This window comes from Aulonocara sp. 'chitande type north' Nkhata Bay, linkage group LG17 (assembly GCF_057382095.1).
Source record: "Aulonocara sp. 'chitande type north' Nkhata Bay isolate Kocher_YH1m ecotype deep benthic linkage group LG17, A_spYH_male_GT1.1, whole genome shotgun sequence".
Lineage (NCBI taxonomy): Eukaryota > Metazoa > Chordata > Actinopteri > Cichliformes > Cichlidae > Aulonocara > Aulonocara sp. 'chitande type north' Nkhata Bay.
In genome coordinates this window covers 6336017-6363772 of record NC_141360.1, presented here as the reverse complement: position 1 = coordinate 6363772, position 27756 = coordinate 6336017, and the positions used below count along the sequence as shown (strand labels likewise).

The window sequence follows — 27756 nt, the reverse complement described above, 5'->3', positions numbered from 1 at the left end:
TCAATAAAGTTCCTCATCCTGCTCCAACAGAGAAGACTCTGTTGAATGGATTTGAATATGCAAACAAGAACTCTAAGCTGGCCAAACACCAGGCAATATAATAACAATATTTACATAATGTAATGGAAAACAGGACAGACAAGAAGCCAAACCTGCTGTTTGACATGCTGAAAGACACAACTAAAAACATCCTTTCTGTTAGAGCAATGGTAAAAGACTAAATTAAATGAATGTTTTTAATAATTGAGATTTGTTTTTCTTTGTAGTTGTGGTCATTCTGAAAACTGACCAACAAGTTAAACAACAAGAAAGTATTTGTGTAGAAGATAAACTAAATTCATGCTGATAATCAAGTTTATAATCTTAAATCTAGAACACTTTTCTGTGTTCTAGATGTGTTCATATCTATTTTAACTACAACTTCTTAATGATGCTGCTGACATAGTTTGAATACTAGTAGTAGCAGAAAGTAGCATGTAACTAAAGACGTATGGAAAGTTTACAATCCAACACGCTGGACAGAGTTTATTTGTGTCGTCAATAATCATTTAAAATTATTGTAAAACATTTCTTTCCAGGAATTTTATTGAGAATATACAGAAAAATAAAAATGTGTGGACGGTTAAATTATGGCTGACAGCTGCTGCTGGAAATTTTTAAGAGGTAAATATTTTTAACCCAATAATATCATAGTGGTCACTTTTTTTCTACTCAGAAGAGGCACCATTTACACAAATGTTCAGTCAGTCCATAGAAAAACATGTCAGTGTGGTTTAACTCAGAAACTCTGATGAGCGCACAGAGACACTCATGATGTGTCTCTGTGTGCACGTCTTCAGGTATTCCTGTCAGTTCACCGTGTTTAAGGGTTTTTCATGTTTTAGTTTTAGATCACCCAGTTTAGGTTATTGTTTCGTTTCACCCATGCCCTTCATTTGTATTTATTTTACCAGCCTTAGTAAACTGCTCGTTTTCTGTTACTCCACGTCACGTTTCACTTTCTGTTTTGGTCTGCATTTGAGTCCTTTTTTGCTACACATACAGTCTGCCACTGCCAGCATAGCACACAGTGTGTCTCTGTGTGCTTTGCTAATGAAGTCTGCACTCAGTAAAATATTCCATTCTGCTCCAGTAAAGAGGATTTTATTGTGTGCATTTGGATATCATCATACAAACAGTGCTACAATAACAATATTTGCATCATATCATTAAATGGAGAGCAAACACGATGTTGAACTTTGGATCAACCACCCCCCCAAAACCAGTCATTTCTGATGGGACTACATTTAATGAAAAATAGGCGAATGAGTTGTTTTTTTTTACTTTTTGAGATGTATTTTGGAAAAAAATAAATAAAACTTCAGATTTCTAAGAAACATTAACAATTTCTTATTCCTTCAGAATAAACAATGATCTTTGTTAATTTATTTTCAAATGATACCTAACGTTCATCCGACAGCTTTCATTACTAGTAAAAATCTTCATTTTTTTTGACTCTCTGCTGTGTTAATATTAAAGTGGTGCAAACACATTAGTCACTTTTCTGCACATTTATTTTATGCTGGCTTTAAAATCCGAGTGAGGAATTTGGCAACAGTGAATGTATCCAATGCATTAACTCATTATTCTTGCTTATTATTATTTCACATTTTTTTCTCACATTTCACACTTTCAATAAAGTAGCATAATTCAGCCAATATTGAGAGTTTACAGTCCAGTGTATTGTTGTAGTTTATGTGGAGCACTCTCAATCAGAGTTCAAAAGTATCACAAAATAGATACATTTGAAATCCACAATGGTGTGGATTTATTTAGTTATTTTTATTTTTTTTACTGCACTACAAACATCTTAGTACATTTAAAAAGAGAAAAAAACGAAAATGATTACATGCAAAATCCAGCGTTATTGTATTAAACAAAAATCCTGTCCAGAGTGGAGGTTTGCACTCAGAGTGCTTCTTGTTGTTATATCCCATCAATCTCTAGCCTGGATAAAGGAAAAATATAGTAAGTGTGATTACAACACTTACTAGAAATATAAGATTTAAAACAATTAATTTAGCATGGTTCCAAAGCCTATGATAAAGAACAGATGAAGCTAAACATCTCTGCATCATTTTTCTTGAACCATTTATGTTCTCCTCTTGTCTCCATGGCTACAGCCAGGTTACAGTCCCCAGTGTCTGTGTCATCGGCCCAGTTCTCATAGCAGACAAGCTGGTCATTGACCCAGAACCACAGATCAAGAGCACAGCTGTAGCGCAGTCCCAGCCAGATGTGGGGTGTGCTGGCATTCTTGGCTTTCTCTTGCACCAGTTCCTGCTGTTCAAGGTTTGTGATGGAGACCAGGTCACGATGGTGCTTTCTGCAGTAATTTACAGCCTCATCCCAGTTTTTCCTTTCATTGATCAGGATCAACTTTTCTGCCATGAACAAACAGATGTTCAGTTCAAATTAAATGAAATCAGGTTTCTAGATTTTCTACCTCAAATACAAAAATACATGAGGAACAAACAAAAGAATACAAAAAACTAAACAAATTTCATAAAAATAAGTGTTGGACAGTTTGTCATATTTTTTACTTTCCTGCTGTAAGTTTTTCCAGCTTAGAATTTTCAATTTACTTTATTAAAGTCTTATTATTTAAATTTAAGTGAGCCTTTTTTATATTTAATTTTCTTTTAATCAGGAGGATTTAGAAACAAGAATTATTTCTCATTATAGCTGTAAATCTAGAACCTATTAGAAACAGTAGCGATACCCACACTCAGAAACTAATATGACCCCTGTGACTCAGGTTCCTGATGAAAGGAGGCTGCATTATGTGTCTGGGGTGTAGCTCTATCTCCATAACAGCTTGCATTATTTAGCTTTATGATGAAACATATAACAACCTCTTCGTGTAAAGCTTTTCCATGAGACGAAGAAAGATTAGTTTAGCTTTAACATTTATTCCTCAGTAAGAAAACTGACAGAAACCAGATGTGAAAAATGAATCTTTGTAAATCTCACCATCGTAGCAGAAGAAAGGCTTTCTGGTGTTACAATCATCAGCTTTCCATTTTCTTTCTTTGTTTAATTCAGTCATCGCACATTTCCTGGTGCCGTTGTCAGTTTCAGACAGCTCTTCAGGTAACTCACCAACATCTCTCCAGTGTCTGTAAGAATAATTACTCCCATCTGACCACCTCCAGGTGTCTCTGAACAGGCCGATCCATGATCGTGGTTCATCAGAACTCTTAAATGTACTGACTGCTTTGTTTAACTGTTCTGCTCCACTGGCCAGGTCTGTGTGGTTCTCTCTGCAGTAGCTCTGAGCCTCACGCCACTTTTTTTTATTGTCAATGAAATGTAGTGATTTGTTTTGTTCTGTGTAATAAAGAGAAAGACAAGACTCATAAGAAATGTGCATTTCTATCTTTAAATGTATCTTTAAATTGATTTTCTAAAGACACAACTTAAAATAGCTCGAAACCTTCAAAACTAAACTATCAACATTATGGGAATAACCACAGCTGTGACATTATGCTCAGGATGACTTTGCTCTGTGTGGCAGAGAAACAGTTTTCTGATCAAAGGTCTGGTATGAAATTTTGTGTAATGACATTTGGCACCACGAGATGGTTCAGCAAAGCAAAGAACAGTGTCCTGGTGTAACATGAGAGGCAGAGAAAGCACCGTGGGAGGACGGGTATTCAAATGAGCAGGATAGCACACAGGGGCTAAAACACCAGCAGCCAATTATCGCATCTTCTCATTTTCATTAGAGATGAGCTGTAGATATGTTTAAATATAAACACTTTGTTTAATTAATACAATTATTGTCAAATATTCTCACCATTATAGCAGATAAAGGGGTAACCATGAGAAGAACCAATATCCAACAACCCACCAGAGCTGTCAATCACTACACAGTTCTCAAGATATCCGCCTCCATCATTAGGTTCATTTCCACTCCAATTCATCTCCTTAGCATTGAACTCGACTCCTGGCAGAGACCAGTGCCACCTCCTGTTTTCTTTTCCTGAGATGCTGTACAGCCCAATCCAGGCGTTTTCTTGATTCTCTGTAGAATCTGTGTACAGTGTCTTCATATATGTTATGTTAGGCACTGTGGCCAGGTCTTTATATCCTTCTCTACAGTAGCGCTGAGCTTCGTCCCAAGTTTTAGGCTCTTTAATAAAATAGTACTCATAGCGCTGGCATAAAATCAAGGAACACTGACCTAAAAACACACAAAAAAAAAAAAAAAAAAACACAGGTCATTCAGAAATCTACTGATGGCAAGTTTTGTGAGCAGTTCACAGAAACCCTGCACTAATCTGAAGTGATGCAAATCTGCTGTTTTTACTGTTAAACTGATCGACTTACCCATCAGCATGAGCAGAAAAAGCCTCCGGTGCATATTTCCTCTGTTTGATAAAACTAAGATTTAAAAGACAGATAAACAACCATCAAAGTTAATATAACTGCACCACTCTCACAGATAATAGGGTAATATAGGTAAGGTAATATATGAGTAAGAAAACATGCAGTTTATTTTGCACTGTAAAAAATACATTACACATGAGGGGAATAGCTACTTTAAAAATGTTTTTGAGTCTTTTAAAAATCAGCAGAAATACAGAATAAATACTGTAAGTTTAATGTAAAGCCAGTGCTGAGCTAACAATGTAAATTGAGACTGAAGTTTGAACTTACATCTGATTATTCTTCTTTCCTTGCTTCAGTCCGATGCCTCTGCGTGTTGTGTTAAAGAAACCTGCAGTCAGTAACATGTCTCTGCTTCAACAAAGATCATTCTATGGGACTCATTTAAATATTCCAACAAGATGGTCATAACAGAGGTAATATAATACTAATATTTACATAATGTCAAACAAAGAGAGGGTGTTATTTAAAATAATTTACTTTAACAACATGCTTCCTTCTCTCAGAGGTATTTATATATAATAAAACTTATAATAAAACTCAACTAACTGCATGTCTTTACTGTTTGCATTTTGAAGGTTCTTTGGAAGGTTCATAAATAAAATTAGACTACTGAAACAGAACTTAACGAGCTACACAAATCAATATGAGCTATGATGTAAGGTATGCACGTATGCTGAGATGTATGCAAGTGTTGTAAATGCAACAAACAACAAAGAGTAAAGAAAAAGCAGTACAGGAAGATTTATAGTCTGGGAACCAAAGGCCCAGTTGGCACTGATGAACCCTGCTGCACCCACCAGATCTGAAACACTTTAGAGAAGGTTTAAAACAATGAGCAGGGTTCATCACACCTCTCCCAAAAAAGAAAGGTCCCACAGGAACCCCCACAAAATCCAATTCAGCAGCACATTTTAAGTTTACTCATTACCTGATTGATAGTGCGCACGTTTGAGATGTCTAATAGCCAGAAATTCTTAATTGGCTGAATCTTACTGAATGTGTGTGTATATGTGCAAATGTGCATGAACACAGTTTGGCAAACTGGCAAAAGTCCTTTTCAGCTACTACAACGAGTCTGCTATGATACAGCATTAGATCCTCTGAAGAGAGCTGTGTTTAGCCTCATAATAGTGTTTAGCTATGGCATACTCCTTGTTTGTTTAAGTGCTCTCTATGTGGTTCCAGTACAAGCTTGACCACCGGTGTATTTGAGCACACAGATAACTGATGTTGTGTTGCAGTTTGTGAACTGTTTAACAGACGACGTCTTTCCACTGTGTGGATGAGTAAAAAACATCTGAAGCATCGTTCAGTTTATTTGAACAATATTGACAAGATGATCCCTAACTGTCTGAGCTCCTTAAAATAATAAGACGGGAAGTTGCTCCAGTATCAGCACTCAGCAATGCTTCAGTCTCTAGAGTGTGCCAGTGTCTGCAATGCGTATTGTTAAGCTGCTGATAACAGTGGTTGAACTCAGAGATGAAGGTTAGTCTTTCTGTTTTTCCAGTTGGAGTTCAGATCTGGACGATATTAAAGCTTGTAGGCTCTCCCAATTAAAGAAACCTGCACCTCCCAGTTCTTTGTCTGTCAGCATTAAATCCGAACTTTGATCAGACAATATCTTCTACATCAGTCACAGAACTTCTTAGAATGGCTAAAAAGGGCTGACATCACGTGGGCCTATGGTGGGCCTGCCTCAACAGGGGGCATCAAAAGGGTAAAACATAACATTAGTTTTTCTGGTTGACTGATACAGCTGTCTCAGGGCCTCATGGGGACTGTGCAGTTAAGCTCATGGTAGTGAAACTAAAAGGAGGAATGAAAGAATAGGAAAAAAAAGTTCTGCTCTTCTCCCCTCTGCTCTTCTTCCCTTTTCTGGGAGGCAATGGGGAGGTAGAGCGTACAGTCCAATCCGGCGGGGAGGTGTGGGAAGCCAGATCGGGCGCCCCCCTTCCGGCTCTCCTCTCTCCTATCTTATCTTACTTACTTGTCTTACATCTCTCTATCACCTTTTCTGTCCCTTTTGAAGAAATGAGGCTCCATAAATTTTAAAGAGGTAAGTATTTCTCAGTTGCATTGAATAGATAGAATAAACTGTAGAAAATTAAACATTAGAAAGAAGAAGAGAAATAAAAATTTTACATAAACCAGTGACAACCCTGATCAACCCTGGCAGGGCCTCCTTGGATGAGGGTGTCTAGTGATAATGGCCGAAACACCCGATGAATCAAAGGTCCACTACCGACGATGTGTCCCAAATTGTAAAATTATAATATAGATCAGATCTCTAAACCTAACCAAGTAAAAATGGCAGATTAGCTTAGGCCAAAGAACGAAAGTTGAGGCACACAACGATGTGTGCAGCTGGTAAAGTTTCTGGGCTGCTTTTCCTCATAACTGTAACATCTGGTCCTTTTACTGAATAAATCTATTTACTCACTCAGTATTTCCGATTGCTCACCACAGTATCCAGACCGTTGATCCACAGATTCCTGCACAGCAAGAAAGAGCGGGTAAGTGTTGTGGCAGGTCAATTAAGTAGTGGCTCTTAACAAGGTGATCACAGACATTTGTGTGATTAAAAGCTCTCATAATGAAGTTTATTCACTGAGGAGGAACGTTAAGAGCACAAATAATGTTGAAAGTTTTCCATGGTTTTATTTAAATTTTGTTTATATCTGTGTAAATGATTGTATGAATATTTTCATAAATCCTTCAGGGATGCCAGCCCGAGCTTAAAGCCACTCTGCCTCAGTAATTATTACAAAGAGTAAGGCCAGACTTACTGAACAGAATAGATATTTTCACAGTTTTGAACCGTTTGCCCTCCAAATTTGTGAGTCTTGAGTCAGTTCTGGGGAACTGATTTTGGAATCAAATCAAACACTTTCATGAAAATGATGAAAACTTTAATTGTGTTTGTGTATTTGTGACTGTAACATGTCATTTCACACCAAAAAGTGCAAGTGACGGGCCTTTAGTTTCCCGTCACTTGCATTTAGGATACAAATGGTAAATGGTAAATGGCCTGTATTTATATAGCGCTTTACTAGTCCCTAAGGACCCCAAAGCGCTTTACATATCCAGTCATCCACCCATTCACACACACATTCACACACTGGTGATGGCAAGCTACATTGTAGCCACAGCCACCCTGGGGCGCACTGACAGAGGCGAAAAGTCTTTCTGAACCAGGAGTCAGTGTCGTGCGTGACACAACCTGGCAGTGTCCGTGTGCACACACTGGCTCTGTTTCTTATGAGAGTTTGGCACTATAACTTAGTATTTTGCAATAAGGGTTTTAAGCCCACAGCCTGTTTGCACAAGAATGTGCACACATTGTGTGGGCAAGAGCAAACATAGAGAGGGGTTGTTAACATCGGAATAACTGTCAAGAATACGTCTTAACTTGCTGATTGTTTAGGAATCCTGTTCTTGCTCAGTATTACTATTTGAAGAGTCTCTGTTATCATTTCCACTTGAGAAAGTTGTAATCTCCACAACTTTCTGTGCAATTATTCATTAAACTGTTCAAGGATGCAAAGAATAATCTGTGTAACTGATAACATTTAAGTGTTTTCACAGCTGTGGAGATTAACACAAGGCTTCCAGCTTAATGGTGTTTGATGACATTTTAGAGAATGGAAGTATTCATATCAGCTGAAAGAGAAACACATCTATCAGGTAACCACAAGAAGTATGTGTGTATATTCATGTAACATCTACGTTGTGTCAAGCCAGTATTTTGGATTTTTTTGCAAGTTATGCATAACTTTAAAGTATACAACAATTCCCCCTGGTACAGTTTTTGCAAAAGCACATGCACACTGCCCCCAGCATTGGGACCATCATGGTTCTGAGCACTGCAGCAGCGGTCTCTCACTGTCTTGTGTGCTCACGGACAGACTTTGGCAACACAACAGTAACACATTTTTACAGGTGTGTAAGGTTGAGAACAAAATGAATGATCCAACTTCATTTGTTTCAGTTCCGTAGAAATATTTTTGACAGCTTTTTGTTTCACTCTATATTGACTTATGTCAACATTTTTGTGGGCCTACAAAAAAATGTTGATGATAGTTGATAACTGAGGAAATTTGCTTTAAGTGCCGCTCCTCAGAGTACACTGTTTAATTCTCTCACAGCCTAAAAGGTGACAACAGCACTTCCATCTACATCAGGTAAGACAAATTAAAATTTAACATGGCAACTTATATGTTGTTTAAGTATATAAGTTTAAATATTATAAGTAATGATAGATATTTATCCAAAAAGTGTGATTTAATAAGGAAAAAAAGTTCTTTTTTAATTTATTATTTTTCAGTTTCAAAGTTATTGAAATTGCTATAGTTTGGATTGGAGGATAAAGAAGTATACTGAAGGGATTTATCCCTATTAAAATATTAATAAATGCACACATATGAATCAGAATGCACTACAACAAATTTTGTCCCTGCCTTTTTAAAAACTTATATATTTGTACCTTTAAAATGAAGGACTTGGAATGTAGCTGACTAAATTTTTACTGGCCATTGTGGAACATCATGTTCTTATCAAGTTGACTCTTTCTGTGCACAGCGCTTAATAAATGAATTTTACTTACCAACAAAGAATTTCCATATGGATGCATTCACAGTAAACTGATTTCATTTTGTACAATGTTATATCTTCTTGAAGGATCCACAGTGGCAATCCTGATTTACATGAAACCATATTTATGATATTTAGAAACATGGAGCATAGAGGGTGTTTTATATTTGTGTGTTTGTTCTTTATTCCAATTTTTTTTTAAACATATACAGCACATATTCAGATCCAATCAGGTCATCATCTGCAGCCCAATGACAGAGCCGTCGTCAGCAGAGTGGGGCTCTGGCCTCTTTGACTGCATGGAAGACAAGTTGTCTTGTAAGAATCAATACTGGACTTTAACTTGTATTTTTGATATGTGTAAAAAATGCCAATATTTTACTATTTGTGTCATGATTTTCAGGTTGCTATGCTTTTTGGTGCTGGCCATGCTATGCGATCACCATTTCAAAATCACTTGGAGAGAACCCTTTCCTCCCGATTTTGGACATGTGCTCCCCTGGGGCACTATCGATCCTCGGGATACCATTGTTTGTTGCTCCCGTAGCCTTGTCATTCAGGATTGCCATGAGAAAGAAATATGGAATTGAGGTATGACACCAATAAAACAATTTTCAATTTTTTTTAACAGATACCATTTATAAGATGCATTTCTTCATCTAGAAATGCAGATTTATAAAAATCTTTACACAAAATAATTTTAATAAACAACCAAGAATGTAAAAAAACACATTTAATGTAACATTGCAAACCTAAGTGCAGTTATCTATAATGCAAATATTATGTTATAATTAAAAGATAGAAATAACAAACAGCTATTTCCTCCATAGGGGACTCTCCAGAGAGACATCGTACACACTTGTTTCTGCAACCTATGTGTCTGGTGTCAGATTGATCGTGAGCTAAAACGTCGTAAGAATAGCTCTACTGTGCTATCTCAAAATCCTGTGACTGCACAACCTGGAGCCACTGGAAAGTAATTGTAACCAAAAAGTACAAAATTAAAATACATGCACCTCATGTACTTACGTATTTCCCTTTCTCTTACTTTCTGCTACAATAAAGAGTTTTAGCGAATTTCTGTTGTCCAAACAAACATTTTTATTGAAAACAATAACAATGCGATGTAATGTAATTATGATTCAACTATTTGAAAATTGTACTGCACTGCTGAATTATGTTTGGGTACAAAGTTAATATTATAACTGTTATTCATCTACCTGGCTATAAATCTAAAGGCTACTAATGTGTGCATGTAAGTATCTCTCAATTAGACACAATAAACAAATAAATCAAAGTAACATCTTTTTTTTTGTCTCTAATGATGAAGAACTTTAAAGCAAAGTAAATATTAAGCTCCAATTATTGGCAAGCTCAATGTTAGAATAGCATCACTCTCACTGATGGTGAGAAGAAGCCTGTGCTGTGTGTTATTTGAACTTTCTGTGGTGTTTGTGACTGGTGTTTAGTTACACCAGTGTTCCCATCATATTATGTTCAGTATTTATCTCTTATATTTTGGGTAATTTCCTATTTTATTAGCTGGTTTTCTGTTGTGTTCTGGTTCCACCTTTTCATTGTCTTAATTGTCTACACCTGTCCTGTTCTGCCAGCTGTATCCACTTCCCCGATTATCTTTCATGGCGTGTGTGTGTGTGTGTGTGTGTGTGTGTGTGTGTGTGTGTGTGAGAGAGAGAGAGAGAGAGAGAGAGAGAGAGAGAGAGAGAGCCTGTCTGACTCAGATCACACAGCTGTCCTATTTTTGAAAAGCCGTCTTTCCTTTGTTGCATCATCTGTTTTTATCTCTCTGTGTTTTTGGTTTATCATTTGGGCTGAAACTATGGACTACTAAATGTTCTAGAAACTGAGCATAACCTGAGTTTTGTAGGAATCTCTGCCTGCCATATCAGCATTTGTGGTCCTTATAATCACTTAACAATGCACTCAATCAATCTAAGATGATTCAAATATGTAATTTTTATTGGTAAAATGATCTACTTACCCACCAGAATGAGCAGGCAAACCAGCACTGCATGTTTTTTGAAACTAATATGTTAACTGTAAATGTTGCTGTCATTTTTGTCATGGATCAATAAAAACTGGACAAAGTTGTGACTAATTGAACATTACAAGACAGGAAGAAAAACAGAATACACTGACACAGGACACAGACTGTCAAAGTAAAACAGGAAACTAACACAGAGACGCAGACATGACAAGGGGCACAGCAAACCTGGAACACAGAGACAGAAACAGAAGGACTCTAAATAACACTGAAACCAAAGACTAGAGATTCTAAATAAGACAAAAGCAAAGACTATTAATAATAAACAACACAAAACGCTGGGTCACCGATGCAGGACCATGACAGAAATATGGAAACTGTAAACAAAAAAGAACAAACATATAGATGAAAATAATGCAGCTAAGTATAAACAAAGAAGATTAGACAAATAAATGCTTCAACAACCACTGACTTATTGCAATGCTCTTACTCTGTGGAAACTATATGAAAAAAAATCTAATTTTAAACAAAGAAAGAAAAACTACTTTAAACTTCAACCTACATATTATAAATTTTGAAAAGCACCACAAAGTTTTAATGTATATTTGATTATTTGTGTTTCCTTGCTTCTCTCTGATGTCTCTATTTGATGTGTTAATGAAGGCTGCATTCAATAAAGTTCCTCATCCTGCTCCAACAGAGAAGACTCTGTTGAATGGATTTGAATATGCAAACAAGAACTCTAAGCTGGCCAAACACCAGGCAATATAATAACAATATTTACATAATGTAATGGAAAACAGGACAGACAAGAAGCCAAACCTGCTGTTTGACATGCTGAAAGACACAACTAAAAACATCCTTTCTGTTAGAGCAATGGTAAAAGACTAAATTAAATGAATGTTTTTAATAATTGAGATTTGTTTTTCTTTGTAGTTGTGGTCATTCTGAAAACTGACCAACAAGTTAAACAACAAGAAAGTATTTGTGTAGAAGATAAACTAAATTCATGCTGATAATCAAGTTTATAATCTTAAATCTAGAACACTTTTCTGTGTTCTAGATGTGTTCATATCTATTTTAACTACAACTTCTTAATGATGCTGCTGACATAGTTTGAATACTAGTAGTAGCAGAAAGTAGCATGTAACTAAAGACGTATGGAAAGTTTACAATCCAACACGCTGGACAGAGTTTATTTGTGTCGTCAATAATCATTTAAAATTATTGTAAAACATTTCTTTCCAGGAATTTTATTGAGAATATACAGAAAAATAAAAATGTGTGGACGGTTAAATTATGGCTGACAGCTGCTGCTGGAAATTTTTAAGAGGTAAATATTTTTAACCCAATAATATCATAGTGGTCACTTTTTTTCTACTCAGAAGAGGCACCATTTACACAAATGTTCAGTCAGTCCATAGAAAAACATGTCAGTGTGGTTTAACTCAGAAACTCTGATGAGCGCACAGAGACACTCATGATGTGTCTCTGTGTGCACGTCTTCAGGTATTCCTGTCAGTTCACCGTGTTTAAGGGTTTTTCATGTTTTAGTTTTAGATCACCCAGTTTAGGTTATTGTTTCGTTTCACCCATGCCCTTCATTTGTATTTATTTTACCAGCCTTAGTAAACTGCTCGTTTTCTGTTACTCCACGTCACGTTTCACTTTCTGTTTTGGTCTGCATTTGAGTCCTTTTTTGCTACACATACAGTCTGCCACTGCCAGCATAGCACACAGTGTGTCTCTGTGTGCTTTGCTAATGAAGTCTGCACTCAGTAAAATATTCCATTCTGCTCCAGTAAAGAGGATTTTATTGTGTGCATTTGGATATCATCATACAAACAGTGCTACAATAACAATATTTGCATCATATCATTAAATGGAGAGCAAACACGATGTTGAACTTTGGATCAACCACCCCCCCAAAACCAGTCATTTCTGATGGGACTACATTTAATGAAAAATAGGCGAATGAGTTGTTTTTTTTTACTTTTTGAGATGTATTTTGGAAAAAAATTAATAAAACTTCAGATTTCTAAGAAACATTAACAATTTCTTATTCCTTCAGAATAAACAATGATCTTTGTTAATTTATTTTCAAATGATACCTAACGTTCATCCGACAGCTTTCATTACTAGTAAAAATCTTCATTTTTTTTGACTCTCTGCTGTGTTAATATTAAAGTGGTGCAAACACATTAGTCACTTTTCTGCACATTTATTTTATGCTGGCTTTAAAATCCGAGTGAGGAATTTGGCAACAGTGAATGTATCCAATGCATTAACTCATTATTCTTGCTTATTATTATTTCACATTTTTTTCTCACATTTCACACTTTCAATAAAGTAGCATAATTCAGCCAATATTGAGAGTTTACAGTCCAGTGTATTGTTGTAGTTTATGTGGAGCACTCTCAATCAGAGTTCAAAAGTATCACAAAATAGATACATTTGAAATCCACAATGGTGTGGATTTATTTAGTTATTTTTATTTTTTTTACTGCACTACAAACATCTTAGTACATTTAAAAAGAGAAAAAAACGAAAATGATTACATGCAAAATCCAGCGTTATTGTATTAAACAAAAATCCTGTCCAGAGTGGAGGTTTGCACTCAGAGTGCTTCTTGTTGTTATATCCCATCAATCTCTAGCCTGGATAAAGGAAAAATATAGTAAGTGTGATTACAACACTTACTAGAAATATAAGATTTAAAACAATTAAGTTAGCATGGTTTCAAAGCCTATGATAAAGAACAGATGAAGCTAAACATCTCTGCATCATTTTTCTTGAACCATTTATGTTCTCCTCTTGTCTCCATGGCTACAGCCAGGTTACAGTCCCCAGTGTCTGTGTCATTGGCCCAGTTCTCATAGCAGACAAGCTGGTCATTGACCCAGAACCACAGATCAAGAGCACAGCTGTAGCGCAGTCCCAGCCAGATGTGGGGTGTGCTGGCATTCTTGGCTTTCTCTTGCACCAGTTCCTGCTGTTCAAGGTTTGTGATGGAGACGAGGTCACGATGGTGCTTTCTGCAGTAATTTACAGCCTCATCCCAGTTTTTCCTTTCATTGATCAGGATCAACTTTTCTGCCATGAACAAACAGATGTTCAGTTCAAATTAAATGAAATCAGGTTTCTAGATTTTCTACCTCAAATACAAAAATACATGAGGAACAAACAAAAGAATACAAAAAACTAAACAAATTTCATAAAAATAAGTGTTGGACAGTTTGTCATATTTTTTACTTTCCTGCTGTAAGTTTTTCCAGCTTAGAATTTTCAATTTACTTTATTAAAGTCTTATTATTTAAATTTAAGTGAGCCTTTTTATATTTAATTTTCTTTTAATCAGGAGGATTTAGAAACAAGAATTATGTCTCATTATAGCTGTAAATCTAGAACCTATTAGAAACAGTAGCGATACCCACACTCAGAAACTAATATGACCCCTGTGACTCAGGTTCCTAATGAAAGGAGGCTGCATTATGTGCCTGGGGTGTAGCTCTATCTCCATAACAGCTTGCATTATTTAGCTTTATGATGAAACATATACCAACCTCTTCGTGTACAGATTTTCCATGAGACTAAGAAATATTAGTTTAGCTTTAACATTTATTCCTCAGTAAGAAAACTGACAGAAACCAGATGTGAAAAATGAATCTTTGTAAATCTCACCATCGTAGTAGAAGAAAGATTTTCTGGTGTTACAATCATCAGCTTTCCATTTTCCTTCTTTGTTTAATTCAGTCATCGCACATTTCCTGGTGCCGCGGTCAGTTTTAGACAGCTCTTCAGGTAACTCACCAACATCTCTCCAGTGTCTGTAAGAATAATTACTCCCATCTGACCACCTCCAGGTGTCTCTGAACAGGCCGATCCATGATCGTCGTTCATCAGAACTCTTAAATGTACTGACTGCTTCCTTTAACTGTTCTGCTCCACTGGCCAGGTCTGTGTGGTTCTCTCTGCAGTAGCTCTGAGCCTCACGCCACTTTTTTTTATTGTCAATGAAATGTAGTGATTTGTTTTGTTCTGTGTAATAAAGAGAAAGACAAGACTCATAAGAAATGTACATTTCTATCTTTAAATGTATCTTTAACTTGATTTTCTAAAGACACAACTTAAAATAGCTCGAAACCTTCAAAACTAAACTACCAACATTATGGGAATAACCACAGCTGTGACATTATGCTCAGGATGACTTTGCTCTGTGTGGCAGAGAAACAGTTTTCTGATCAAAGGTCTGGTATGAAATTTTGTGTAATGACATTTGGCACCACGAGATGGTTCAGCAAAGCAAATGAACAGTGTCCTGGTGTAACATGAGAGGCAGAGAAAGCACCGTGGGAGGACGGGTATTCAAATGAGCAGGATAGCACACAGGGGCTAAAACACCAGCAGCCAATTATCGCATCTTCTCATTTTCATTAGAGATGAGCTGTAGATATGTTTAAATATAAACACTTTGTTTAATTAATACAATTATTGTCAAATATTCTCACCATTATAGCAGATAAAGCGGTGAACATGAGAACAACCAAAATCCAACAACCCACCAGAGCTGTCAATCACTACACAGTTCTCAAGATGTCCGCCTTTATCATTAGGTTCATTTCCACTCCATTTCACGTCTTTATCATTGAACTCCACTCCTGGCAGAGACCAGTGCCACCTCCTGTTTTCTTTTCCTGAGATGCTGTACAGCCCAATCCAGGCGTTTCCTTGATTCTCTGTAGAATCTGTGTACAGTGTCTTCATATATGTCATGTTAGGCACTGTGGCCAGGTCTTTATATCCTTCTCTACAGTAGCGCTGAGCTTCGTCCCAAGTTTTAGGCTCTTTAATAAAATAGTATTTATAGCCTTGGCATAAAATCAAGGAACACTGACCTAAAAACAACAACAACAAGTTATTCAGAAATCTACTGATGGCAAAAATGTTGTTAACAAAATTATATCCGGAGGGCAGAGGTCCCATAGAGACTGCTCACACATGGTTGTTGACAGAAATTGTGTTTTGGATGTTGTTATCTGACAGGTTTTGTAAGCAGTTCACAGAAACCTTCATTAATCTCAAGTGATGCAGTAAATCTGTGGTTTTTAATGCTAAATTGATCGACTTACCGATCAGGATGAGCAGAAAAAGCCTCCCGTGCATATTTCCTCTGTTTGATGAAACTAAGATTTTAATTGTGTCGATTTTGAGTTAATATAGTTAGATGTTTGAGTTAGATGAGTTCTAAGGAAGACCAGTGAAAGATGGATGAAAAAATCAAGCTGTAAACAGGAACCACAACAAGCAGGACAATTTCAAATAATATGAATAAGAAATTAAAGGTTGGATCCAGTTTCTTTTACATAAAAAAGATTATTATTACAAACCAAGAGAATTCCTACTTTAAAAATTCTTAAAATGTTCATTCTAAAACTAAAAATGCTTTTCATTTTAAAAGTGCAAATCATTTTAATATTAAGCAGAAAATGAGGAAGAAATAAATATTGTAGGTAAAAATGTTAATTTCAACTACAAAGTTTTAACTTACATCTGGTTATTCTTCTGTGCTTCGCTCCGATGCGTCTGCGTGTTGCTGTAAAGAAGACTGCACTTAATAAAATATTCCACTCTGCTTCAACAAAGAGAATTCTGTGGTGCGCATTTAAATATTCCTACTTTTGGTTTAACAGTGGGACTTTGTGTTTACTGGAAGCATATCCGGTTTGTTCTTTTTAAACTTGTTTTTTGTTGCTGTCTCTTCCTCCTGCGTGTGCAGTCCTCCCCATTGACAGTGAACTGTGACAGCTCGCGTCACGTCTTAAGAAACTAAATGATAGAAAAGAGGAAGAAGTGAAATATGCACTGTTGGCTGTCCAGCAAATAAATACAGAAAGTGTCACTTCACAGAAAGACACTTCTGTGGGAGATAAACTAAAATAGTTGTTCATACCGAATTTTTATATTTAAAAATCAGACTTAGGGAAAAACAAAATGTTCTGTGTCATGAAACTTGCTCTTATTACCTGGTTAAATCACCATGGCAACTTATGGTGAACACACAACCTGGTTGAGAGCAGGTTGTAAAATTACAACAGTCTTGCATTTTACTATTTTATATTTCATGTTCTTAGATTTTTATCACAAATTTAACCACCATCAACATTGAAAAGAAAGAAAAAGACCTTCTAGTGTTTAACATGGACATTAATTGAAAATAACTAAAAGGAAACAATAAGATGGGAGCTCAGTCACAAAGCCCTCCTGGTGTTTTACTATATGATTGTAAATATTGGTCTATTTCTTTCTGAAAAGCATAAAAATGAAGTTTAAACTGTCTAAGAATACAAAACTTTATGAGAAATATATTTATTAGTTTTTCATATTCTTTTACTTTGTTAAAACAAAAGCATAGTCCAACATAATTTCAGAGCTACTGTTTAATGTTGATTTACACAAAAAGACCAAACTGGGTAACATGAATCATTTAAAGTACAAGCACACGACTTTTCAGACATTTTTCAGTGGCTTGGCTGACTCGAATGCACCATCTAGTGTTCAAGAAAAAAATTGAAAAAAGAGAAATAAAAGTAGACGGAAACAGAATAATAAACATTTTATGTTAGACACCAAACTAATAATTACATATATGTGGTTTTGAGACACATTAGCTATTATAAGCATATAAATGCTGTGGTGTACTTTGCTGTAAACACCCAGAAAGCTGTAACCTGACCGTTTTTCAACAAATAAAACATTTTTAAGTTTGAAATAACAAAACAAAAAAGGGATTCTTATTCTGTAGTAGGTAGTAGTAAACAATATGCAAAAAACAAAACAAAAAAACAAAAAACCCTTAAGAATAAACACAAAGAGAAATTATCACTGTTAGATGTCATCTGCTTCTAGTTTTGATTTTGATTTTTTGACTTCATAATTACGAGAAATATCAACTCTATAAGCAGTCATTTAGACTGGTTTAAAAGCCTATCGCAGCGAACAGATGAAGTTAAACATCTCTGAATCATTTTTCTTGAACCATTTATGCTCTCCTCCTGTCTCCATGGCTACAGACATGCCACACCGTCCAGCGTGATCCTCATTGGCCCAGTTCTCATAACAGACAACCCGGTCACTGACCCACAGCCACAGTTGAAAAACACAGCTGAAGCGCAGTCCCAGCCACACATACGGTGTGGTGGCGTTCTTCACTTTCTCCTTCACTAATTCTTCCTCTTTGGGATTTGTGATAGAGACCAGATCATGATGGTGCCGCTGGCAGTAAGTTAAGGCCTCATCCCATTTTTTGTTTTCTTTGATCAGAATGAAGTTTTCTGGCATGAACAAACACAGGATGGTCGGTTAAAAGGAAACAAATCAGGACAAAAACAAAAGAAAAAGAATTTAAGCATTTTCTGTTTCAAATCTTTACTCCTCTTGATTTACCCGTGGTAAAATCATTAATGTCATATGACTTGTTACCCAGAGTATACCTCGACCACCCCAAGTTATCGAGAAGATTTCTTTCTTTCTTAAGAATTATTTACATGTAAGTTGCATTACAGGCCCTCACTGACAGAAACTAATGTGACTAATGTGTCTTAAGTTCCTTACAAAAGAAGTCTGCATTAAGCGTCTGGGGTATACCTTTATCTCCATAAAAGCTTGCATTATTTCACTTTGATGATGACTTCTTTTCAATAAGAATAAGAAAGATTAGTTTAGTTTGAATATGTATTCCTCGAGTAAGAAACATGAAAGATACCAGATGTGAAAGATGCATTTTTGCAAATCTCACCGTCATCATAGCAGAAGAAAGGTTTACTGGTGTTATAAGTAATAATAAGAGTTGGAAATATTTTTTACTTTCCTGATGTAAGTTTTTCCAATTTAGAATTTTAACTTTTCCTAATTTGCTTTATTAAAGTCCTATTAACTAAAATCTTTCATGTATGAGTGAGCCTTTAAAAAAAAGGGAAAAAAACTGGAGAATTCATAAACAAGTATTATTATAAACTAATATGACCCCTGGTTCTTATAAGGTTCCTATAGGGAGGCTGCATTATGTGTCTGGGGTGTAGCTCTATCTCCATAACAGCTTGCATTATTAAGCTTTATGATGAAACATATACCAGCCCTTCATGTACACTTTTTCAGTGAGAGAAGAAATATTAGTTTAGCTTTAACCTTTATTCCTCAGTAAGAAAACTGACAGAAACCAGATGTGAAAAATGAATCTTTATAAATCTCACCATCACCGTAGCAGAAGAAAGATTTTCTGGTGTTACAATCATCAGCTTTCCATTTTCCTTCTTTGTTTAATTCAGTCATCGCACATTTCCTGGTGCCGCTGTCAGTTTCAGACAGCTCTTCAGGTAACTCACCAACATCTCTCCAGTGTCTGTAAGAGTCATTACTCCCATCTGACCACCTCCAGGTGTCTCTGAACAGGCCGATCCACGATCGTGTTTCATCAGAACTCTTAAATGTACTGACTGCTTCCTTTAACTGTTCTGCTCCACTGGCCAGGTCTGTGTGGTTCTCTCTGCAGTAGCTCTGAGCCTCACGCCACATTTTTTTATTGTCAATGAAATGTAGTGATTTGTTTTGTTCTGTGGAATAAAGAGAAAGACAAAACTCATAAGAAATGTACATTTCTATCTTTAAATGTATCTTTAAATTGATTCTTCTTCTACTGGTGGGGGGGATGGTCACATCTTGCAGGAGCTTTCTTCTCTTCAGGAACTCTCTGCAGGAGGGGGAGATACAGGAGAGGTGGAGGAAGATCTCAGCCTGGGCGTTTACCGTCTTATGTAGTCTGGAAGATGTGTGGATGGTGGGGTGGGTGCAGTTTTCTCTGTGGTGGGGTTGGGTGGACTGTCCAGGGCTCTGTGGAGCCGGAGGGCGCTACTGCACTGGGCCCCGGTCTGATGGGCCTGGGCCCCCCTTCCCTGGCGGGTCGCGAAGGGTGGGAGTGCCTGCTGGGGTCAGCGGGGGAGCTGGCCCCAGGGAGGGGTTACCTGCCCCTCCCTTCCTTCCCTCCCCATCTCCAGCTGCCTCCCTCTTCCCGCTCCTCCACAACCACCCACACATGCAGGGCCTTGGAGTGGGGGTATGTCACCAGGGTGCAGAGGAGGCTACCCCCCCCCCCCCCCCCCCCGTCCCCTTCTGGCTGCCTCTGCCTCAATTTTATCCCACAACTTAGACATTCACATTATTCACACTCTCATTACACATACATATAGGATCTTGGGGGTGGGCACAATCACGGAGTCCAAATTACCATCAGGGTGTACACCCCACCCCTGACGTCGTTGCCCACCTCTCAATTTTAAATACACTTAGTCATTGAGGGCTAGCAGGAGGGACTATGCGCTTACCTGCTGCTCCTTGGCAGGTAGCTCCATGCCCTCCTGGGTTTTAATTGCACCTTAGAACACATATGCATCAACACTACAATGAGCGGGTGGAGGGAGGTTTGGAGTCTTCTCCCACCCCCATTCTCTGCGGCCTGCTGGAGCGGGAGGGCTAGTAGGAGGAGTTGGCCGTCCGACTGCGGTCTGGGGTGTGGGGCCTCCCTGCTGCTGCGGAGTCGGGGTGGTCTGCCTCTCCCCACCGCAGGGAAAAGGGTAACACCACCTGGGTCTGGGTGCAATTCCCCCCTCCAGGGGCAAGGGTACCTAGACCCGGTTTGTAGATTACGCTTGGGGAGTGTGATTGTGTGTACAGCGTCTCTTTATGTCTGTCTCCACGTTGGTTGAGTGTGGAGTGAGTGCATATGAGAGCATGAGGGTGGGAATGGATGTTTGTGTCTGTGTGTGCCTGTATGTCTGTGTCTATATGTCAGGTTGGGTATCAGACGCCACCTCTCTGGGGACACCTCAGGCCCTCCAAGGTTTGGAGGCCTATCTCCACCCACCACCACTTCCCCTGCCGGTGGCGGACTCCCTCAGGTGTCGGTGTGTTGGTGGTTCTTTGTGTCTGGGGGTGGGCGTCCGGGTACACACCGGCTCACTCCTTGGCGGCCGCTTGTCGGGGCCTGGGGCCTGGGGCTCGCTCGGGCCCCTTTGGAGGTGGGGTGCCCCCGGCCTCTCGGCCTGGGGCTCGGTCACTCAGGCACAGCTGGGGGCCGGCGGAGCTCACGGGCGCGTCACTGCAACTCCCCCTGACTTCTGCTCTGTGGCTGCTGGGCGAGCCCTCATCTGGGACTCTCCTCAGCTCTTACTGGAACAGTGGCGCGGCTGCCCCTCTGTTGGTCTTCCATGGTCTCTTGTGTTCTGGGGGCCTCTGGATGTCTGGAGTTTTGATCTCCTCCATACCCGCTTCACACCCTGGAGGACGGGGCTGTGGCCCCCCCACACTCCCTAGCAGATCATTACATGGAGAAACCTTTGGAATGCAAGCATGCTGATCCACACAGGTATGCACACATGGGTATTCACAGACGCGGACTAAAGCTTTCTTGGCTGCTGCCTCAAAGCACACTGTGCGCTGTCTATCTTGCGTGCTGCACAATATCGTTTATTATTTAGTAAATATTGATATCTATGACTAGCTAGTTTATTGTGATGGTGCTTTGTTTTCTCTATTATTATGTTGCTCTTTGTTGTTTGCTGTCTCCTCTGTTTGTTTTTTTTGTTTTTTTTTTCTCCATACAGGTGACCCAGGAGTTCTTTTTTTTTTTTCTCTCTCTTCCCCCCCCCTTCTCACCGTCTCTTCTCCCCTTTGGTTTTCTTTCTTTCTCTCCCCCTCTTTCTCTCATTCATTCCCCCTGTCCTATTTATTTAAAAAAAAAAAAAAAAAAAAAAAAAAAAAAATGACAAAGGATGAACTGAAGCTCTGCCATCACGTAATGTCGCATACTGCTGTTTCTGATGTCATTTAGTAAAAAAAAAAAAAAAAAAAAAAAAAAAAAAAAAATTGATTTTCTAAAGACACAACTTAAAATAGCTCGAAACCTTCAAAACTAAACTACCAACATTATGGGAATAACCACAGCTGTGACATTATGCTCAGGATGACTTTGCTCTGTGTGGCAGAGAAACAGTTTTCTGATCAAAGGTCTGGTATGAAATTTTGTGTAATGACATTTGGCACCACGAGATGGTTCAGCAAAGCAAAAGAACAGTGTCCTGGTGTAACATGAGAGGCAGAGAAAGCACCGTGGGAGGACGGGTATTCAAATGAGCAGGATAGCACACAGGGGCTAAAACACCAGCAGCCAATTATCGCATCTTCTCATTTTCATTAGAGATGAGCTGTAGATATGTTTAAATATAAACACTTTGTTTAATTAATACAATTATTGTCAAATATTCTCACCATTATAGCAGATAAAGGAGTAACCATTAGAACAACTAAGATCCATCAACCGACTGGAGCTGTCAATCAGTGCACAGTTCTCAAGATATCCGCCTCCATCATTAGGTTCACCTGCACTCCATTTCATCTCCTCAGCATTGAACTCCACTCCTGGCAGAGACCAGTGCCACCTCCTGTTTTCTTTTACTAAGATGCTGTACAGCCCAATCCAGGCGTTTCCTTGATTCTCTGTAGAATCTGTGTACAGTGTCTTCATATATGTCATGTTAGGCACTGTGGCCAGGTCTTTATATCCTTCTCTACAGTAGCGCTGAGCTTCGTCCCACGTTTTAGGCTCTTTAATAAAATAGTATTTATAGCCTTGGCATAAAATCAAGGAACACTGACCTAAAAACACAACAACAACAAAAAAAAACCCAGGTCATTCAGAAAGGTTTTGTGAGCAGTTCACAGAAACCCTGCACTAATCTGAAGTGATGCAAATCTGCTGTTTTTACTGTTAAAATGATCGACTTACCCATCAGCATGAGCAGAAAAAGCCTCCGGTGCATATTTCCTCTGTTTGATGAAACTAAGATTTAAAAGACAGATAAACAACCATCAAAGTTAATATAACTGCACCACTTTCACAGATAATAGGGTAATATAGGTAAGGTAATATATGAGTAAGAAAACATGCAGTTTATTTTGCACTGTAAAAAATACATTACACATGAGGGGAATAGCTACTTTAAAAATGTTTTTGAGTCTTTTAAAAATCAGCAGAAATACAGAATAAATACTGTAAGTTTAATGTAAAGCCAGTGCTGAGCTAACAATGTAAATTGAGACTGAAGTTTGAACTTACATCTGATTATTCTTCTTTCCTTGCTTCAGTCCGATGCCTCTGCGTGTTGTGTTAAAGAAACCTGCACTCAGTAAAATGTCTCTGCTTCAACAAAGATCATTCTATGGACTCATTTAAATATTCCAACAAGATGGTCATAACAGAGGTAATATAATACTAATATTTACATAATGTCAAACAAAGAGAGGGTGTTATTTAAAATAATTTACTTTAACAACATGCTTCCTTCTCTCAGGAGTATTTATATATAATAAAACTTATAATAAAACTAAACTAACTGCATGTCTTTACTGTTTGCATTTTGAAGGTTCTTTGGAAGGTTCATAAACAAAATTAGACTACTGAAACAGAACTTAATGAGCTACACAAATCAATAGGAGCTATGATGTAAGGTATGCACGTATGCTGAGATGTATGCAAGTGTTGTAAATGCAACAAACAACAAAGAGTAAAGAAAAAGCAGTACAGGAAGATTTATAGTCTGGGAACCAAAGGCCCAGTTGGCACTGATGAACCCTGCTGCACCCACCAGATCTGAAACACTTTAGAGAAGGTTTAAAACAATGAGCAGGGTTCATCACACCTCTCCCAAAAAAGAAAGGTCCCACAGGAACCCCCACAAAATCCAACTCAGCAGTTTTTCATATCCAAAATCAGGGAATCTCCATTAACACTCACACTGTCTCATCACTCCCATACCTCAGCAGCTGGATCCTGGAGGCAAATTATTGGAGGCAAAGACCCACTTCAGTTTGCCTACCAGCCTGGCATTGGAGCGGATGATGCCGTCATTCACCTCCTACATCGTTCCCTCGCTCACCTGGAGACCGCTGGAAGCACTGTGAGAATCATATTCTTTGATTTCTCCAGTGCCTTCAACACTATTCTTCCCTCGGTTCTGAAGGACAAGCTGGAGAACTCTGGAGTGGACCATCACCTCACTACCTGGATTTTGGACTACCTCACCGACCGACCACAGTATGTGAGGACTCAGGGCTGTGTGTCGGACAGGGTCGTCTGCAGTACGGGGGCCCCACAGGGAACGGTTCTGGCTCCGTTCCTCTTCACCATCTACACTGCAGACTTCTCCCACAATTCCACCCAGTGCTTCCTGCAGAAGTTCTCTGATGACTCTGCAATAGTCGGCCTCATCACTGATGGGGACGACAAGGAGTACAGAGGACTGACTCAAGACTTTGTGGACTGGTGCCAGCTGAACTACCTCCAGATCAACGCCAGTAAAACCAAGGAGCTGGTGGTAGACTTCCGCAGGCACAAGCATTCTCCACTGCAACCACTGAACATCCAGGGTATGGACATTGAGGCTGTGGACAGCTACAGGTACCTTGGTGTTCATCTGAACAACAGACTGGACTGGACTCATAACTCAGACGCCCTCTACAGGAAAGGGCAGAGCAGGCTGTACCTGCTGCGGAGACTCAGGTCGTTTGGGGTGGAGGGCCCACTCCTGAAGAAATTCTATGACTCTGTGGTGGCTTCTGCTATCTTTTATGGCGTGGTCTGCTGGGGCGGCAGCATCTCTGCTGGGGACAGGAAGAGACTGAACAGGGTGATCCGAAGGGCCAGCTCTGTTCTAGGATGCCCTCTGGACCCAGTGGAGGTGGTGAGTGACAGGAGAACGGCGGCTAAGCTGTCATCCCTGTTGGACAACGTCTCCCACCCCATGCAGCAGACTGTGACAGCACTGAGCAGCTCCTTCAGTGGGAGACTGCGGCACCCACGGTGTGGGACGGAGAGATTTCGCAGGTCTTTCCTCCCCACTGCTGTCAGACTCCACAACAAAGACTTTAACTGAACAAACACACACATCCACACATGTGCAATAACACTAAGCGCAATAATCTTTTGTGGCATCGTTGTATTTTTACTCAGTTGTATATAGCATTCGTATTCTATTTTTATCTTATTGTATATTTTTATTCTATTTTATTCTACTGTATATAGTATATTATTTTATTCTATTCTGTACAGCTGTGTACTATATTTATTCTTATTGTATTCTAATTTTTGCGTCATAACTTTTGCACTGTCCACTTCCTGCTGTGACAAAACAAATTTCCCACGTGTGGGACTAATAAAGGTTATCTTATCTTATCTTATCTTATCTTATTAAAAGAGTGTAAGAGCGTAACACAGTAAAACATGAATGGGAAATGACCATATGCATCATATTCCTAAGTCCAGAATTGATTGTGTAATTATTCAGCCCTCATGGAACAACAAATACAGAGATTCCACATGCACACAAAGAGAGCAGAACCTCCGAATACCCTTTCAATAAAAATCGAATTTACTCACAAATGTAGCTGGACCCACTCGACCTATTGTCGACAAATTCTAAGCAGTCATTCGATTTCACATTAACCACTACCTTTGTAAGTCTGAGCAGACACACCATGATTCAGAGGTTGCTCAGCAGAGGAGGAAGAAACTTTCCTTAAATTGATATCCTCTGTATTTGCATGATGTTTGCCTCAGTTTGAGTCTGAGGGTTTGACTGAAAATGAAAATATATTCATGTTTAAGTTAAATCAGTGATATATAATGTTTTAAAATTTGAACATTACAGTATATACAAGTCACATATCAAACTCAAAACATCCAAAACAAATTTTTGTCATTAACAAACTACAACATTTTATTGAGTAAAAGTTCATCATTCAGTCTTTAAGGTGACAAATATCCAGAATTAGCAAATATCCAGAAGGCCTCTCTTCTCTTCAATAATAAGTTGTGGTTTTAACACCTTGGGGGTCATTGAACATGTTCAATGCAACCAAATCGTAAATACACAAAATCCTGTTTCATATCATTAAACTGAGCAGACCCTGTATAATTGCACTTTTGTGTTCATGTATTTTCTGTTTCAGTGATAAACTGAAACTGTTCCACATGTATGTGAAATGTACATGATAGACAGACAGACAGACAGACAGACAGACAGACAGATAGGTATATATGGTTAATGAGGTTTACTTCCTGGAGTGAGAAGCTACTTGAGCTGGAGTCTGATATTCCATTACAGGTGTGTGATTGTACTACTGAGTGTGGGGTTTTCTACAGCAGCAGAAATATCCTGCACATTACTTTGATTTAGATCTCATCCAGTGTCTGTTTCAGATGCTGCTGATCCACACTCTACCATCGGTCTCACCTCCTTCATGGACCTCCTGCTTCAGAGAGGCATGCCTGGTGTCTAATAAGCTAAAGGAGTATTACATGGTGGCAAAAGTCCTCTTCAGCTACTACAACTAGTCTGCTATGCTACAGCATTAGATCCTCTGAAACACAAAAATATTCTCATTTCAGCCGTGTGGCCTTCGTCACGCCATGAACCAATCTATGATTGGTTTAAAGGAATCACATGGTAAAAGTCTCTCACTAATCTCATATCCATCATCTTAATGATGAGAAAAATTATGAATCTTACAACAGAGTAGTGTGCTGAGGGTGTCAGTTTTATCATAAACATTCTGTATTTTCATGTATATCATACAAGCTTGTTCACAAAAACTGTTTTCAGGCAAAATCCTCATTCACACCAGAAGGTGTCATTGTGCTCAGCACTGAAGTCGCACACGTCTCTCTCTGAGAAAACGCCTTAGATAGACTTCCCCTAAGAGTGGGAAGTCTAATGCTCAATACCAGTAAAATGTAGGGTGGGAGGAGAGCTGTGTTTAGCCTCATAATAGTGTTTGGCTATCTAATTCTTCTTGTTTGTTTAAGTGCTCTCTTTGTGTGTCCAGTAAAGCTTGACCACCGGTGTATTTAATCACACAAATAACTCATGTTGTGTTGAAGTTTGTGAACTGTTTAACAGGCGACGTCTTTCCACTGTGTGGATGAGTAAAATACATCTGAAACATCGTTCAGTTTATTTGAACAATATTGACAAGATGATCCCTAACTGTCTGAGCTCCTTAAAATAATAAGACGGGAAGTTGCTCCAGTATCAGCACTCAGCAATGCTTCAGTCTCTAGAGTGTGCCAGTGTCTGCAATGCGTATTGTTAAGCTGCTGATAACAGTGGTTGAACTCAGAGATGAAGGTTAGTCTTTCTGTTTTTCCAGTTGGAGTTCAGATCTGGACAATATTAAAGCTTGTAGGCTCTCCCAGTTATGGAGGGATGGTACTTTCTTTCATTAAATCTTGATCTCACTACTTTTGCTCTGTTTTAAATCCAAGTGTGATAAACAAGAATTGTTTTAAGCTGTGAATCATGCAAAGCTACTTTAGAGAGTCCAAGAATAAGAACATATGAAACAGGAAATGAACAGAAGAGGTCCAATTTAAATAAAAAAAATCTCTCTAAAACCAGTGTATCAGTAACTTATGACGAGAGGACGCGAAGCAGTATTGCTACATCCAATAAATGCGCAGTTAAACTGAGGAGTTCTTTGTCTGTCAGCATTAAATCCGAACTTTGAAATTTTTTAGCAAATTTGTTGATTTGAGACATCAAACCAGACAATATATTTACACTCACTCAGTATTTCTGATTGCTCACCACAGTATCCAGACCGCTGATCCACAGATT

The 27756-nt window shown here is 38.5% G+C and overlaps 3 protein-coding genes and 1 long non-coding RNA gene across 8 annotated transcripts; 1 reads left to right on the top strand and 3 right to left on the bottom strand.

Moving 5' to 3' along the window:
- Positions 1-1182: 1182 nt before the first annotated feature.
- On the bottom strand, positions 1183-5006 carry LOC147309546 (macrophage mannose receptor 1-like). Its single transcript, XM_086268740.1, has 5 exons — positions 4702-5006; positions 4372-4425; positions 3839-4225; positions 3013-3369; positions 1183-2423 (listed from the first exon to the last, which is right to left on the bottom strand). Exons 2-5 carry the CDS (start codon positions 4403-4405, stop codon positions 2077-2079), a joined length of 1125 nt encoding a protein of 374 aa, XP_086124866.1. The 5' UTR covers positions 4406-4425; positions 4702-5006; the 3' UTR covers positions 1183-2076.
- A 3354-nt stretch (positions 5007-8360) lies between these two features.
- Positions 8361-10298, top strand: LOC147309545 (uncharacterized). The gene is made up of 4 exons (XR_015125897.1): positions 8361-8618; positions 9240-9345; positions 9431-9618; positions 9858-10298. It is a non-coding gene; the product is annotated as an uncharacterized LOC147309545 (long non-coding RNA).
- Positions 10299-13157: 2859 nt separating this feature from the next.
- LOC147309544 (macrophage mannose receptor 1-like) lies at positions 13158-27756 on the bottom strand. Of its 3 annotated transcripts, none has more exons than XM_086269313.1 (6): positions 27706-27756; positions 23199-23259; positions 16162-16215; positions 15541-15927; positions 14714-15070; positions 13158-14125 (listed from the first exon to the last, which is right to left on the bottom strand). In XM_086269313.1, the coding sequence occupies exons 3-6, from the start codon at positions 16193-16195 to the stop codon at positions 13779-13781; spliced, it is 1125 nt and encodes a 374-aa protein (XP_086125439.1). In that variant the 5' UTR covers positions 16196-16215; positions 23199-23259; positions 27706-27756; the 3' UTR covers positions 13158-13778. The 3 variants fall into 3 exon arrangements, with proteins under 3 accessions (XP_086125439.1, XP_086125437.1, XP_086125438.1); XM_086269311.1 differs by lacking the exons at positions 23199-23259; positions 27706-27756 and adding exons at positions 16581-16625; positions 16709-16805 and having other exon boundaries at positions 16162-16276; XM_086269312.1 differs by lacking the exons at positions 23199-23259; positions 27706-27756 and adding an exon at positions 16581-16720 and having other exon boundaries at positions 16162-16276.
- On the bottom strand, positions 17480-27756 carry LOC147309543 (macrophage mannose receptor 1-like). 3 transcript variants are annotated; one of them, XM_086269308.1, is made up of 6 exons: positions 27706-27756; positions 23199-23259; positions 22869-22922; positions 22352-22738; positions 19282-19641; positions 17480-18363 (listed from the first exon to the last, which is right to left on the bottom strand). In XM_086269308.1, the coding sequence occupies exons 3-6, from the start codon at positions 22900-22902 to the stop codon at positions 18017-18019; spliced, it is 1128 nt and encodes a 375-aa protein (XP_086125434.1). In that variant the 5' UTR covers positions 22903-22922; positions 23199-23259; positions 27706-27756; the 3' UTR covers positions 17480-18016. The 3 variants fall into 3 exon arrangements, with proteins under 3 accessions (XP_086125434.1, XP_086125435.1, XP_086125436.1); XM_086269309.1 differs by lacking the exon at positions 27706-27756 and having other exon boundaries at positions 23199-25750; XM_086269310.1 differs by lacking the exons at positions 22352-22738; positions 27706-27756 and having other exon boundaries at positions 23199-25750.

Excerpts from the sequence above, each read along its gene's own strand:
- LOC147309546 (XM_086268740.1), bottom strand. The coding sequence starts at position 4,405 with ATGCACCGGAGGCTTTTTCTGCTCATGCTGATGG. Across the intron at positions 4,226-4,371 it reads TTTTCTGCTCATGCTGATGG|GTCAGTGTTCCTTGATTTTA; the intron begins GTAAGTCGATCA and ends GTGTGTTTTTAG. Across the intron at positions 3,370-3,838 it reads CCCCTTTATCTGCTATAATG|AACAAAACAAATCACTACAT; the intron begins GTGAGAATATTT and ends TTTATTACACAG.
- LOC147309544 (XM_086269313.1), bottom strand. The coding sequence starts at position 16,195 with ATGCACGGGAGGCTTTTTCTGCTCATCCTGATCG. Across the intron at positions 15,928-16,161 it reads TTTTCTGCTCATCCTGATCG|GTCAGTGTTCCTTGATTTTA; the intron begins GTAAGTCGATCA and ends TGTTGTTTTTAG. Across the intron at positions 15,071-15,540 it reads CCGCTTTATCTGCTATAATG|AACAAAACAAATCACTACAT; the intron begins GTGAGAATATTT and ends TTTATTACACAG.
- LOC147309543 (XM_086269308.1), bottom strand. The coding sequence starts at position 22,902 with ATGCACCGGAGGCTTTTTCTGCTCATGCTGATGG. Across the intron at positions 19,642-22,351 it reads CTCCTTTATCTGCTATAATG|AACAAAACAAATCACTACAT; the intron begins GTGAGAATATTT and ends TTTATTCCACAG. Across the intron at positions 18,364-19,281 it reads TTTCTTCTGCTACGGTGATG|AAAACTTCATTCTGATCAAA; the intron begins GTGAGATTTATA and ends TGTTCATGCCAG.